At 52.4% G+C, this 15,816-nt stretch overlaps 1 protein-coding gene across 1 annotated transcript; it reads right to left on the bottom strand.

The window, feature by feature from the left end:
- Positions 1 to 376: 376 nt before the first annotated feature.
- GGA3 (golgi associated, gamma adaptin ear containing, ARF binding protein 3) lies at positions 377 to 15,801 on the bottom strand. Its single transcript, XM_080677155.1, has 17 exons — positions 15,714 to 15,801; positions 8,749 to 8,833; positions 8,545 to 8,620; positions 7,411 to 7,509; positions 6,615 to 6,738; positions 6,266 to 6,369; positions 6,063 to 6,143; positions 5,597 to 5,734; positions 4,993 to 5,074; positions 4,779 to 4,895; positions 4,265 to 4,504; positions 3,880 to 3,950; positions 3,372 to 3,688; positions 2,941 to 3,161; positions 2,470 to 2,639; positions 2,243 to 2,353; positions 377 to 2,029 (listed from the first exon to the last, which is right to left on the bottom strand). Exons 1-17 carry the CDS (start codon positions 15,751 to 15,753, stop codon positions 1,919 to 1,921), a joined length of 2,187 nt encoding a protein of 728 aa, XP_080533281.1. The 5' UTR covers positions 15,754 to 15,801; the 3' UTR covers positions 377 to 1,918.
- Positions 15,802 to 15,816: the final 15 nt, after the last annotated feature.

Here is a 15,816-nt window from a genome sequence, read left to right as displayed (position 1 = left end):
GCAGTGCCCTCCTGCCTACAATTGGAAACGTGGACAGGAGCCTCCAGTGGTTTACTTGTGCTTCTGAAACTCGGCCTCACCTGAGAAGCATCCGAAGCACTGATGTTAACTTTCTGGTTATCTCTTAAAAAAGAAAAAGGTCCAGGAACCTGTACTTTTTAACAAAACCCTAGGTGGAGAGAGAAAGGAAAAAAAAGAAATAAAACAAACAAACACCTAGGTCAGTGGTCGGCAAACTCAGTCAACAGAGTGGCAAACTGCGGCTCGCGAGCCGCAGTTTGCCTACCACTGACCTAGTTGATGTCTACCTTTGGAATTCATCAGTGGGGCCCCTTCCCAATGGGGTGAATGGTGTCTGTATTAGAAGAATTCCGAGTAGGGTGAAAATGGTTTTATTTAACATGCAGTAAAATAAGGGCAGCAGAGTTGATATATCCAGTATAGCTGTTTGTCATGAAACAGTAACACTCATAAACAACTTTAACGCCTAAGTCTTATTGTAAAGGTACAGTTCCATGTAGTGATGCCGCGGACTTTCCCAGGGCTGCGGCAGCCAGTCTCTGGAAAACTCTTGGATTTATTCCGTAAGCAGTGAAATCAATTCACTTTTGACCTATCTTAACGAAGCAGTGAAACCTGCTTGCCAAAGATGGGAGGGGAGGGGAAGATGACCTCTGGATAGAGTAAGGAAGCCTGGCAAGGAACGGGGAGGAATCTAGGAACGAGGCTGTGCCACCTTCCCCTGGAGATGGCTCTGAGCCCGTCCAGCTGAATTCAGGTGAGCTGTGTCCTCTTTCCCCAGTTGGTGGTCCTTACTTTCCTGTTGCCCTGGAAGGCCTACAGGCTGGCACAAGCTAGCTGGGGCTGAGCACTGTTGAAGCAATAAGGTCTGGTGACTCGATTCAAGCATGACCCCCAATCTCACCATCTCCAGACCCAACATCTCGCTGACAGTACCCCTCAGCAGTGAGGACAGTCAGTTTCTGGGCAGCAGGTAAGTCTAGTGCAATTGCCTGACCCTGAGCCTCCTGTCTGTAACTTCCGTTCTGACAGGCTCTCTGGGGGGCAGGGGAGGCCAAGGCAAGAGGATGTACAGGGGGGCAGGAATTGTCCTCCCTTCAGAAGCTCGAAGGGCAAGACAGCAGTTTATTTCATGCCAAGCAAGAGGTAGTGAATAGGCTGGCCTGTTCCCATGGTGGGAGGCACCCTTTCCGCAGAAAGCTCCGAGTACCTGCTCCGGAGAAGGGGGATCAGTGGTTCTCTTCTGTTTCTCTCCTATCCTTAGTTCAGGCTGCTTTGGGGCCAAGTTCTGTTTCTAACAGGCTGAGTTCCACGTCCTGCTGCGATGTCCAAAGGACACAGCTTGCCATCGTCAGGGACAAGCATACACTTATCCAGGGGCCATTCCTGGCTGGTACTGCCTGTGGAAGGCAGCACACCCACTCCTTTCTCGGGCCCAGGCCCGTTTGGGACCACTGGACTTTGCCCACCTTCCTGGAGGTAGGAGCCTGCCAGCAAGGGGAGCACAGAGTAGCATGGTGGGGGTGGGGGAGTGAGGACCTGGTCCTTGAGGAAGGACCCCAAGTCTTTTTAGAGACTCCTCCCTTGTGGCAGCGGGGTGAAACCTACTCCAGCTTTAAGTCTGTTCCCAGGGCGACCGTGCGGAGTCCGGGGCCACATCCCGCCCAACATACGTGGCCACTTCAAGTCACACAGGTAGACAAAAACAAGTCCTTTTAAGGGGCCAGAGGAGAGACATCACGGCAGTTCAGCTCCTGGCAGCAAGGCCCAGGGCCCCTGTTCCATACCAAAGCTCAAGCACTGTGGTCAGGACGTGGAGGATGAAGACCCGGAGAGCCCTCCTGCCTCGGGGCAGCCTACTTGGGCTTCAAAGTGGAGATGACCGCATCCTTCAGGGTCATAGGTTTCCCCACTGCTCCACAGGAGGGAACTGGTCCACCTCACCCACCTCTGTGCTCAGCTGCTCCCCAAGGGCGAAGGTCAGTCTATACCGAAGCCTTGCCTTCTCCTGCGACAGAGGGGCAGTGTGTGAGACTATTAACCTCGAGGTTTTTTGTGCTGATGGACAGGCCCTGATCCCACCACCCCATCCTCTCAGCCACTGAACCAGGGCAGGAAAGGGACAGGGTTAATGCTACAGTACCACGGCACTTCTGGTTGGGAGGTGGGCAAGGGCTTAAGGTGGTGGTCACAAGCTCCTAATCTGGGGCTTCGAGCTCACCTTCAGTGGGTTAGCCAGCAGCATGACCTGGGTGATGGCTGCAGGTGGCTGGATGGGGCTAAATGGAGAGAGTTCCGTCCCAGAGGGTGGCTGCAGCTTCACTTTCATTGACTAAAGAGGAAGAGAAAGCTCCTTGGTCACATTGGACACACACTACCGCCTGCTGGCCACTGAATGCACTGGGGTCAAGATAAAGGTAACTTCTGCCTCGAGGCCCTAGGAGGTACCTTGGGCACTGCGGCCTGCAGCACGATGCTTTTTACAGGCAAAGGAGCCGTGTTCAGCATGGACACAACCACCACCAGCACATCGGGCCGTCCTGGTGGACATTCCTTGGCGAAGTGGAAGAGGATGCGGAAGCCATTTTTATCGTAGGCTGTCACAGGAAGGGCACTGCCTGGAAGAAGGTGGCACGTGGGTGTGGAAGGAGCAAGAAGGTCAACAATCCCCCACAGAACCCTGAGGTGCTGCCACAGCCAAGTGGGGAGAGCAGTGCTCCGTGAAGGAGTCCGGGAAAGGACTGCTGTCAGAACTTCACAAGATTGCGCAGTAGCAACAAGCAGTGGCCAGGACAATAAGGAAGCAGGTCACGTTTGACTCTAAGGGACCCCAGCAAGGAGAGCCTGTACCAACCCACGCCTCCCCACAATGCTGTAAGTTGGGCCCCACTTCTCCCACTCCAAGCCTCCTACACCTACTAGGCTTGATAGATTCCAGAGGGACATGGACACTGGCCAGGGAAAGCTCAGGCCCCTTCATGGGGCTCTCCTGGGATGGGAAGACAGGTGGCTGGAAGAGAGGGCTGCCAGGCCCCGTGGAGAACGGCAGGAGAGGCCTAGCTGAGGTGCTGCTGGGGATCAGAGGGGAGGCGGTGGCCCCAGGGAAGATGGAGGAGATGGGTTTCACCAGGCCTGAGGTCCTGGGAGGCAGGAAGGAGAAGGCAAGTCAGAGATGAAGCAGAGCTGTTGGGCCAACCCTCACAAAGCGCCTCTCCCCCCATCCCCCACCCCCCCAGGCCAGAGCTGGCTCCTACCTACCCCCTAGCTTTCAGATTCTAGTCTCAGGTCAGACCAAAAGCATCCCCAACCCCATTGGTTCTAAGCCCAACCCCCCGTCTCCCACTCATTACGCTTTGGCTTCTTCTAAAAGCTGATCGAGGGCATCCAACTGGTGCAGGGAGCTGTCACTCAAAGCTGAGCCATGGTACCCAGGGGCTGTGGGCTCAGCTTTTGGGGCCGAAGCTGGGGCCAGTCCAGTGGGGAACAAAAAGCCTGTTTTTGGAGCAGAAACACTGGCTGGGACCACAGGAGCTGGGAAGGGGGGTGGCAGTGGAGGCTGGGAGTTGCCTGCAGGGGTTGCTGAGGGCTGGAGAACAGGCCCGTCTGAGGGGCTACAAGCAGCAGTCCCAGGTTTGGGGCTGAAGAAGTCCAGGTCCGACTGTTCGTTCTATGGGGAATGGAAAGGACAAGTGAGCAAGGAGTGCGGAGGGTTTTGGCTCTCCACTCCTGGCTCCTTTGCAATCCCACTGGACTAGCAGCCCTCCAAGGACAGGCCCAGGGGCTAAGAACTAGTTGGGAAAGAAGATACTGACAAGTCGAGGTTGTCCAGTGCTTCAGTGATGTCACCTGGGCACCTACCTGGAACAGGGGCCACTGGCCGTTTCCAGCGGACTCTTTGGGAGGAGCCGCAGGGGCTGGGTCAGCGAGGCCTGAGAACAAAGATGGCTGTGGTGACCAGAGGCGCTGGGCTAGGGCAGCCCCAGCTCTACCTCCCCTGAGGAGGAGTCACCCAATTTGGGGGGTGTTCCAGGGAAGATGGAAGCAGAGCAAGACACTGGGTCTACCGTTTCCACCCAGAGTCTACTACAGACAGCCCGAGAGACACTGAACTTGACTTTCCTTACAACTGAAGCCTCCCTATCCTTGCTAAGCACATGGGGCACCATATAGGCCACCTTCAATCCCATGCCCTTTCTCTACTGGTTCTGCTAGAAGCCCTTTACAGCCTTCCTCCAGGACACACCCAAGCAGAGTAGCTCTTCATCCAGCAAGGAGAGGGCATTGCTTGTGTTGTTGGGCCCTGGGGGGGCCTCAGCCTGGCTGGACGAGCGGCTGCGCCCAGGTACTGAGGGCTGGGGGGGTGGAGGGAGGATAGGGATGCCGGAGGAGGGTAGCGTGGGGGCCAAAACGGGGGTTGAGCTGCCTGGTGCATCCAACTCTGCAAGGTCGATGAGAGTGCCTTGGTTCCTGGAGTGGTGGTGTCCTGGAGGAGTGAATGGAAGGGGACAGGAATAATTAGGGGCACTGGAGTGGCTACGCAGCCTCTGGCCTAACCCAAGGGCATTCATGCCAAGTAGAAAAGTGAGGGCAGGTGGAGAAAGCCATGTCCAATCCCTTGCCCTCTGGGAAGCTGGAGAACCATTTAGAATCCCCTTGAGCCCTGTGGGCTGACACACTGGTCAACCTGCATCTGTGGCTGGTGGTGGGGATGGCAGCTGGTCTGCAAAGTTCCAGAATGAGGAACCGAAATATTTTACCTTCAGAGTCCGACAGGGTTGAGGAGGCCACCTCACCATTGATGACCTGCCCTTCAATGATAGTTTTATAGGAGCTGATGACTCGGGAGAGGTTGTCACTGGCCTGCAGGATGTCCCCTAGAGTAGAAAAGACTTCTCATCCCTGACCCTGACAACTCCTCTCCACACACACCTCCAATTCCTGGGTCATCCTTGTCAACTAGTCTCCACTCACCCAAACTATTGTCATTGTCCTCTGTCTCGCTGGCTAGTTTGAATAATGTCCGCCTCTTAGTCTCACACCGATCAAACAGCTCCTGAAAGAGACCCAGACATAAGAACCTTGGAGATCATCTACTTTAGCATTCATGCCCAGAAAATCACAGGCTCTCCTGGCATCATGGTCAGTTACTGGTAGAGGTGGCTCAGCACAGTCCTCTGCTGCCAGCCTGCACCACACTGTCACCCAAATATCTGCTTAGGCGGAGAAGTCACCAGGACGGACAAGGAGAAGTACATCCCTGCTGGCATGTGCTCAGAATTCAGAATATCTGTGTGACCAAGAACTGAGGTGCCACATTTGGGCACACGGGCCTCTGGGAGGCAAGGCTGAGAACAGCTCTCAAGAGTCAGAGGCGCGTGCACATGCAGCTCCTCTGCCCGGGGCAAGTTAGGCATGGCTCATGCAGATTGGGGGTGCCAACCCCCACTCCCTGGCTACCATGTCGATTTGTAAGTTAGGGACCATCAGAGGTGTAGCAGCATCTTCAACAGGGCTTGCACCTGGTGAAGGCTGGCTCCCTGCCCAGAGCCCAGCTTTCTCGTGGTGGGGGGGCTACCTTCATGAGCTCTTTATCTGCCTCTGACGAATCCTCCTTGTTGTAATGAAGCAGCATCTCACTGAGCAGCTTCACGTTGTTATTAACCTCCTCTAAAGTGTGCAGACGCTTGGTCACCTTCTGGATCCGTGCCTCATCCTGCAAAGAGGATCAAGGAGAAAGCTCAGCTAGACTCGTCCCGCTGCCCCACAGAATCCCGCGAGGCCTGGGTCACACCGGAGAACACTAAAGCGAGGCCAGTCCTGGAGGCTCCTCAAAGCACGGTGCTTGGGAACCACGGGCCTGAGACCGCTAACGGGTTTCTGTTACAGTAACAGTCCTGTCCCCATCCACCTCTGCTCCTCTATGCCGTCCGCGGCCTCCAGGTGTGGGCTGGTGGCAGGGGCAAGAGCAAGCCTCATGTCAAGGGAAAGGACTTCCGCTCCGTGTCATGGGCTCCTCCACCCCACACCCAGGGCCCACTCACTTCCTTCACCATGGACTTGATCAGCTTGTTGGCCTCTTGCAGGTCATCTGGGTTTTTGCTTTTCAACAACTTGGCTAAAAGCTGGAAGAGAAGGGTATCAAAGGTAAAGGCAAGGTAGCACTCCAGCTGGGAAACTGGAGCTCCCCGCAGCGTGAGCGATGCCACACTTCGCCTGAGAACTTTGCAGGCTGGGTGCACTTTACCTTGGATTTCTCCTCATCATCAAACACAGGGTTTTTGGGACGAGGTGGTGGAGAAGGGATCAGTGTCCTGTCCACAGGGATCAGTGGGTCAGACTGCACTATGCCTGAAAGGTGACATAGGGCAGAGTGTTTGCTCACATAGCCAGGGGACACATCCCTGTGACCAGGACCTGTAGGGGCAGGGACAAGCAGGCTACACACACCTCCCATCAACCTCCAGCCAAGCCTGTCCCATTGTCTTCAGGAGGGAGGAAGGGACGTGGCATAGGGACAGCAGACACCCCCTCATTCTTCCTGGCCTTGGCCAGCCTTCGGGTTGTATGGAGGCTGAGGTGGGGTAGGCACATACCCTGTCTCTTCAACATGTGGTAGGCATCTTTGATCTTTGATTCTTCCGGCAGGGCCAACGTCCAGCTATAAAGCAGCTCAATAACCTTGTTCTTCACTTTCTCAGACACCCTGTCCCCCAGGTACTAAGAGGCAAAAGGAAATCGGAAAACTGGTCATTGGAGTCTGGAGGCAGAAACAGTGGGAAGGCTCTCTTCACAGCAATGAAATGGTTGCTACAAGTTTCCCTATGGGAAACCAGCAGGGTGGGGAGGAGAGGACACTGCTTGGGGCGGAGCTGTAGCCATCTGTGGTCAGGCAGGGGGCTGGGAGCTCAGCCCCGAGTTTCCATGCACGATCTGCCAGAAACAACTACGCTTTCTCTCAAAGGAGCCGATGTCTTTAGCACAAGGATTGTTCCCTCTGCTGTAAGTGGGTGCCCAGAGCATAAGCAACACGAGTGAGCAACAGAACCTGAGCAGCTGAGTACGGGAGGCTAGCTCCTTGTATCCACGTGAGGTCGGCCACACACAACTGGCTTCTGTGCTAGAAGCCAATGGCCTGTGCCATCCAGGCCCTCCCCAGATACACAGCCACTGCCACGTCACTTGTCGTATTTAGGCCGGGAGCCCGCCAGAGAGGTCTGCCTGTCCCTGTGACCTGTGGTGTCATCTGCTACCCGCAGGGCCCAGCTCTCCAAGGACAGGAGGCGAAGAAATTCAGATCCATGGAGATGCTGGTTGTGCAGTAACAGCTAGTAGGTGGGAGAGGGGGAGAAACACACAGGAAGTTCCTAGAAATGAGGAAACTGCACTGACCTTTGGAGAGACGACTTTGATCAACTCATTCAAAAACCGGAACTTTCCCACTTCGTTGTGAAATCTCCGCCCACAGTTCTTCATACACGCCTCCAGCACCTGTAGCCACACACAGGAGAGGCTCGGTGGGGGTGCTGCAAGATGCTGCCATTTTACAGGTGAGGAAAGGGAGGCCCTGAGAATGATTCTGATTCAAGGTCCGGGTTCTTTCAACAAGCTGATCGACATTGTGGGGAGGTGGGAGATAAAGTTAATTGTTTTCTACATTTTAGATGACATGCTATGTTCCTTCCCCCGCTTCCATTTATTCTCCTCTGGGGCCATAAAACTACCATCAGCTTTCCTCTGCCTGCAGCTTATGCCAAGGACACGCCAGCCCAGGGGTCCCTTTCTTGCTTCTGTCTTTGTAGAGCAGGGTTTTTCAACTGCAATCACTGACATTTTGCGCTGGTCATTTCTCGTGAAACCCTGTCCTGTGTGCTGCAGGGTGTTTAGCAGCATCCCTGGCCTCTACCCACCTGATGCCAGTAGCATGTGTGACCTGAAACAACCAAAAGTGTCTCCATCTATCATCAAATGTCCAAAACCACCCGAGAACCACTGTCTGAAGGCCGCCGCTCGACTTCAATCGCGACAGAGGCGTGCATGTGGGCTAAGCGCCCTTTTCAGACCACTGCTTCTCTTCCACCTTCCTAGCACCTCAATGAAGCCATGCAGAACCCTGGCATGACTCCTCTGGTCTCGGTGAGAGGATCCATGTCTTGGATCCTGTTAGTCTGAATAACCTCTAAGATCGGCCCTTGGTGTGATGCCTTCACTGGTAACTGGCATTATTTTTTGCTCTGGAATGATTTATAGTCACCTCCCCTTTCTTCAGTTGGCCAGCTCTTAACTGGCAGGACGGCTCTGTCAACATCTCTTCAAGAAGCCTTCTCTGAGCCCCACCCTCGGCTCAGGGCCCTGCCCCTGGCTCCCTCTAGCCTCTGCTGCTCCCACTAGACCTCATGGCCGGGCAATCATCTTTGAAGCCTCAGTGCCTGGCACAAGGGCGCACACATTTATAAAACATCTGACTAACATGTTCCAGAACAGGCCTGGGCTCATGAATGTCCACCCTCAGGATGAAAAACCTACCGTCAGGGCCTGGACTGCCTCCCATTCCTGTGGGGACTGGATCTTATGGGCCAGCAGTCGGACAGCGATCTGTGGCCTAGGAGGTAAGCAGACCACATTTTCAAGACACTGACCCTGAGGCCCTCTGGCTAGACCACCTCGGCCTCAGTTTTGTACCTTCCCAGTCAGCTGTGGCACCTGTCCCCTAACAGCTCTGAGACTCACCCTTCCAGCTCCTTGTTGATCTGGTCACAGAAGCCGATTATGTATTCCCAGTCCTCCTGGCGGTTGGAAGGATTGGTGGCCTTATCTTGGGACAGAACCAAGAAGAGGACAACTGTTATAAAGAGCAAGGAGGACAGAGCAGAAGATTTTCCCCATAATTTGCAGGCCTGGATGTGAAGTTTTTCCCAAACTTCTCTAACAAAAGCCTCAACAGTTCAGTGAGGCAGCAAGTCACAGAGTACCACTTGCTGTCCACGTTGGGAAAGTCACAAAGGAAACAATCCTCAGCTCACGGAGCTTAGAGTAGACCATGTTCGGCAGAACGAACACAAATGGGCCTGGCCCATGTTGCTAAGGGGTTAGAGTGCCGACCCGTGCACCAAGCTGTCACGGGTTTCATCACCAGTTGGAGCACATACTGATCAATGTTTCTCCCTCCCTCCCTCTCTAGAATCAGTGAAGGAAGCATATCCTCGGGGGAGGATTTAAAAACAACACAAGTAATTATAAACACACTCTCTCCCCCTTCCTCTATCTCTAAAAGTCAATAAAAACAAATTTAAAAAATAAATAAAATATTCAAGTAGATGCCTATATGAAATGTTTAATATAACAAAAAATATGTAAAAATAAGTGTTAAGTAGGGGTGATCAAGAAGTATTTCCTGGTATAGCATAGGAAATATCTATAATAAAAGCGTAATATGCTAATTAGACTCGATGTCCTTCCAGACGTCTTTCTGGACGACCTTCTGGACGAAGCCGGGGCTGCGAGGGAAGCCCAGGTCCCGGGTGCTGGCCGCCAGGGGAAGGCCCACTCCCACACAAATTTCGTGCATCGGGTCTTGTAGTCAATAATAGACTAATACCCCTGAAATCTGAATAATTTTGTTAACCAATGTCACCACAATAAATTCAATAAAAAGGAAAAAGTTGGAAACACATACCTTTAATAAATTTATTAATAATTTAAAAATATAATAGTGTAATAACTAGGTATGGTGCCAGGTGAGTACTGGAAATTAGGGGAGAAATACTTTGTAAAGTATCTGATTGTCTAACCACTCTACTGTACACTTGAAACTAATACAAAATAATACTGAATGTAAACTATAATCGAAAAAACTTTTAATAAGAAATTTGGTAATTACAAAAGAAAAGAAGTGTTTCCTGGAGAAAGTGAAGGAGGGATAGTTGATAAAAAACGTACATCCCACATACCTTCAAAAAGCTTTTTCAAGACCTAACCAAAGTCTTTAATGCTTTGTGTTTCAAATTGCACATAATGCTCATCATTTTAAGCTAACAACAGCTACTGAACCCCTACTAAGCACCATACATTGTGCTCTCTGTCCCTAGGGTTACGGAAACAGAATCTAAGCTTGAGTAGTGAGTGCCCTCAGGATTAAATGGTCTTCCATGATCAAGGACAAAGACAAATGCCAGAGTGTCCTCAGAGGGTCACTGAGAGTTTAAAATCAGTGCTAAATGCCAAGTCTCCTAATACCTGGTGTGGATCCTCTTTTCCCCATGATCCCCGGAACCTGTGCTCGCAGAGAATGGCCCCAGCTGAGGGTGGTTAAATGTGTTCCCATCTCTTGGTAATTATCAAGGCTTTCAGAAGGCAGTTTCTCATTTGCTGAGGACAAAGCGTTTTCCCACTAGGTTTTCTTCCTGCTACATTGCTAGCATTCAGACTACTGGGGACATTTTTTTTTTTTTTTTTTTTAATGTGTTCCCATCTCTCAGTCAAAATCTTGGAATTTGCCTCTTCCAGAAAGAAGCTTTAAACTGTTTGCTAAATTTAGGGCTTCAGGTTCAGAAGACAAATGGAAGGCTGATCCTCTTAAACATGCAGGCTCCTGCTGATTCCCACGAGGGTAGCAGCAGAGCAACAGAGGGAAGGGCTGTTGTTAGAAGTTCCTGAATTCCGATTTCTTGGGTCTGTTTTCTTAACGTTAAAAACCACTAGCGCCCTGGCCGGTGTGGCTCAGTGGCTAGAGCGTCGGCCTGCGGACTGAAGGGTCCCAGGTTTGATTCTGGTCAAGGGCATGTTCCTTGGTTGCAGGCGCATCCCCAGTAGGGAGTGTGCAGGAGGCGGCGATCGATGTTTCTCTCTCATCACTGTTTCTGACTCTCTATCCCTCTCCCTTCCTCTTTGTAAAAAAACAATAAAATATATTTTTTAAAAAAAACACAAAAAACCCCACTAGCTCCATAGTCAAATCCTAACAGGGACTCCATGCCTCCCAGCTCCCTCCCTGGGCTCAGAGCCGTGACCAGAGGCTGAGCTGAGGCCGCAGCGTCTGCTTTGGCTGCAAGAAGATTCAGGTGGTTTAGGTTCGTATTTGGAGGAAAGGAGAGATGTGTGTCCTCAATCTCGAAAAGAGAATTAGCAGGCCCTTCAAAATGTCCAGCTTGAAGGAAAGAGGTACTGATTCTATCAAGAGTGGCTATTAACTGCCATAGTGACCCACTGTCACCTTCCAGAGAAGCCCCGAGTCTCTCCCAGTTATCTGAAACCTTCTCAGGTGTTAGCGTGGCTGTGTTACTGATCCCGAACATCTGAGATGCTTACAGTGCTCACATGACATCAAGAGGCTGTGGAAATAGCCCTAACCGGTTTGGCTCAGTGGATAGAGCGTCGGCCTACGGACTGAAGGGTCCCAGGTTCGATTCCGGTCAAGGGCATGTACCTTGGTTGTGGGCACATCCCCAGTAGGGGCTGTGCAGGAGGCAGCTGATCGATGTCTCTCTCTCATCGATGTTTCTAACTCTATCGCTCTCCCTTCCTCTCTGTAAAAAATCAATAAAATATATTTAAAAAAAAAAAAAGAGGCTGTGGAAATACAAAATTAAGATGGTCCGAGGGGCCATACCCACCCCATCACTATTATGTTGGGAACAGTCACATGCTTGTATAAGGAAAAGCAGCCTACTCATTTCCACTGTTCACAACTGTAAAAGTATCTTCCAAGATAGATGTGGTCACCCCCTCCTCTTCACCATGCACGCACGCACAGGCATTCACCAAAAGCGTATTTTTCCCAGACATGCTAGAATTCCGGCAGCATTCCTGCTTCCAGGAACTCGGCCTGCTTGCTTTTCACTGTTCAGCTTCTCTAGAACCCCATTTCCTTTCACCTTGGTAGAACTTTCTACTGCAAACCTACAGGGAGCGCTGTGCCTACACATGGGCACAAAAAGCCCTGGTTTCAGCAGTCCCACTTCGGACAACCTCCTGGGCCTCCAGCCAGCTCAGAGAGCAGTCCTCAACCAGCCACAGGACTAAGAAACCCCTGGGGACCATTCCGGTGAATGGATCGCTCCATCTGCCCACTGCCTCCCCAAGCGGGTGCGCACTCTTCCACCCACTCCACGTTCACCATCCCTTGGCACACAGGTGACATCAGGGCCTCCCTTGCAGACCCTGCCGTCTAGAATTGCCCCTCCGGGATCTACTCTGACTCCAAGTTTCTATTTCAGATCTTTCCTGAAAGCCTTACTCTCTTCTGTGTCTGTGCCTCCGGTTCCCTCCTCTCATTTTCAGCTTAATTCCATCACTAGCCTTGATTGTCATGGGACCTCATAAGACAAGCAGCATCGGCTACCCCATCTCACCCTGGCTCAGATGCTCCAGAGACAAGTTCTATGTAGCAAAAAAACTCCAAATAGGCAGAGGCAAGAACAAGGGGTGGAAAGAGAGTGGAGTGTCAACCTTTAGGGTCTTGAATCAAGAGAAACTGAGTCAGTCACCAAGTGTTTGCTAGGCACCCATGGAAAAGCAAGTACACAGCATGCCAGGCTCTGGAGGGACTTCAGAAAGAGCACAGGACTCGGATCCTACCCTGGACGCAGCAGGGGCTTCGGCAATAATTCTGGCAAACCATGGAGTGACAAGGCCCTAGAGCAGCCGTGGGCAAACTACGGCCCGCGGGCCGTATCCGGCCCGTTCAGCTGTTCTCTCCGGCCCGCGGAGCCGAAAGAGCGGAGGGTTCTCTTGCTCTCCCCTCCGCTCCTTTACTTTGAATTTATATTAGTTCACACAAACACTCCATCCATGCTTTTGTTCCGGCCCTCCGGTCCAGTTTAAGAACCCATTGTGGCCCTCGAGTCAAAAAGTTTGCCCACCCCTGCCCTAGAGCAAGCATGTCAGACTCAAAGGCTAACACGGGCCACATAAACGAGGCACGTGGCCTGCAGCCCACGGGCCACGAGTTTGACATGCTTGCCCTAGCAGAGGATGTGCTCGAGCCCAAGCACTGGTTCCTTCACTTGCTCTAGTTCACACCTTAACTCGTTTGATTTACGACTCTTCGTAAGTTGAAAATATTGAAAGTCAAAAATGCACTTAATACTGCTGCAACACACGAGACATAGCCAGAGCAAGTAACAAGGTAGTGTGTAACCGTAAGTGCTTCTCTGGTACAGAAATGAGTCTAAAAACAAAGTCATCACTTCTCCTTCGGACTTCCCTATTTCTAGAAAACAGCTCCCTGTGCCCCGACTTTCAGGCACCCAGGTTTGAACCCCCATTGTTGACCTCTCTTCCCTCGGCTCTCCCACTCCTCATCCATTGCTCAATCCATAGTCCCTTCCTTCTCAATGTTTTTTTTTAAATTTCTCCCCCAATTTCTTATCCCTGCCCCCACCCCACCTCCCTCACACCAGTTTCCAGAATGTTTGCTCCAATCCATCCTATATAAAACTCCAGAAGCAATTATCCTGAAAACTGATTTCACAAGGAAGAGTAGGCGTAGGGGTCTGATAAACATAGAAATGTAAACTTCCTGGGCTGGAAGTCAAGCCTTTGCAAAGGTGTAACTTCCCAGCTTTATTTCCCATCGCTCTCCCACAGAAACTCGCAGCGTGAACCAGCCAAACACCAAACACCTTGACTGTGCGCCCCACACCGTGGTTCCTTCACTCACTGGTATAGTTCACACCTTTAAGTCTTAAGACTTATGATGGTGTCACATCCAGAGAAACTCTTCATAAGTTGAACATACCTACCTACCCAACATTACTGTTTAGCCTAGAATACAACATCCAAAAACCACTGGCAACGCAGTACAGTGTAGGTCTCCAACGTTTACACTTGTGCTCAAGTGGCTGGCGGGCGCTGCCCAGCATCAGGAGAGAGTGCCCTACCACAAAACGCTAGCCTGGGAAAAGGTCAAATTTCAAAATCTGAAGTACGATTTCTACGGAATGCTTAGCACCATCGTAACGTCGAAAAATTGTGTCGAACGATGGTTAAGTCGGGGACATCTGTAGTCTCTGCAGATACCACCCCATTCCCCTCTCGTCATCTCCACTCTCCCTCAAAAACAGGTTTGTACCTCTCCTATTTCAAAATAGAACTCTAAACCTATTAAACTCAGCATAGGCCACTTAAACTACTCCACTGTCCCCATGAATATCTGGGAATCGAACCAATTCCAGTGCAGCTATATTCTGATTGGGTGGCGCTGGGCAAGTGGTTTGACTAGAGTCAGGGGTCCCCTTTGTGTGCAGTTGTGACAATACCTGCTTCACTAGGAAACTTGATAAATGAATGTCTTTAGAGCACGTTAAGCCTCCTGCAGAACAGTTCCAGAAGGCGTTGTGACCTGCCTGCAACGGCAGATTTTGCAAATGTGACCTAGGTTCAACCACCGGACGGGAGTTTCTATTAAGAAAGGCCAGGCAATTGGAGGAAACAGCCGTGATCACCTCCAAGGACCTGGAGGCTCTAGGCAGGGGTCCTCAAACTTTTTATTTTTTTATTTATTTATTTTTTTAAAAATATATTTTATTGATTTTTTTACAGAGAGGAAGGGAGGGGGATAGAGAGCTAGAAACATCGATGAGAGAGAAACATCGATCAGCTGCCTCCTGCACACTCCCTACTGGGGATGTGCCTGCAACCAAGGTACATGCCCTTGACCGGAATCGAACCTGGGACCCTTCAGTCCGCAGGCCGACGCTCTATCCACTGAGCCAAACTGGTCAGGGCGGTCCTCAAACTTTTTAAACAGGGGGCCAGTTCACTGTCCCTCAGACTGTTGGAGGGCAGACTATAGTTTAAAAAAAAAAAAATGAACAAATTCCTATGTGCACTGCGGGCCTGGGACGCGTCGGCTGCTAAGCAGGACAGGCAGCAGCACCCGGCGGGCCGGATAAATGTCCTCGGCGGGCCGCATGTGGCCCGCGGGCCGCAGTTTAAGGACGCCTGCAAGAGCGCTCTGCAAAGGTCATGTCTAGGCATCTCTCCGCGCCTTACCACCACGTCCAGGTGGTCCCCTCTTAGAAGCCTCCGCTAAGCCACAGGAAAGTTACCCTCCTAACCACTCGGCAGGGTACTGCCAGCTCAAAGCTGCACTCGAGGTCCTAGCAATAGGCCGCTACACTCCGGCATCAGGCTGGGCGCCTCGCTTTGCTCCGAGGTTCAAGTGTGTGCGCGCGCGGGGCGGGGGCACAGAGCTGGGTTCTTGATCTTTGGAATGTCCGCACCTCAAACATTCTGCCTGCGCGAAGCGGTCACATCTCGAACACACAGTCCCGATTCTGAAGCCGTGCGTGTGTGCTCAGAGCACCCGCCGCTCCCGGAGTTTCAGCCCAAATCCGGAGCGCTTCCCTTCGGCAGGGACTGAGCCGCCCGCGGCCCCACCACAACCTCCCCGTCAGCCGGCAGCACTTGGCTGTCACTCCCCCGGAGCCCGCGAGGCAGGGACAGGACCTCAGCTCACGCCTACGCGCGTGGGAGCGGGAGGAGGCGCCGCAGCCCTGGGAGCAGGTGCCGGGCAGGGGCCAGACGCCCAGCTGCGGAAGGGGCGTGATCGCGGGACGCTCGCAGCGGCGGCGGGCCCAGGCGCAGGCTGACAGGCGGCGCCGCCGCGGGGCCCGGGGACAGGCCGTAGGGGTGCAAGGAGGGGCGGCTCAGTGGTGGCTCGAGGACATGCAAAAGTGGCCGCGGATACTCACTCAGCCAGGACTCCAGGCTTTCTCCTTCCGCCTCCGCCATATTGCAGCCGCCCGGGCCGGGCCCGCGGCCTCAAACCTCGCGACAACCTGCAAGAGAGGAGCC

Source organism: Plecotus auritus (assembly GCF_963455305.1).
Source record: "Plecotus auritus genome assembly, chromosome: 7".
Lineage (NCBI taxonomy): Eukaryota > Metazoa > Chordata > Mammalia > Chiroptera > Vespertilionidae > Plecotus > Plecotus auritus.
Note: the sequence above shows the minus strand (reverse complement) of the source record. Positions and strands in the feature narration are given on the sequence as shown.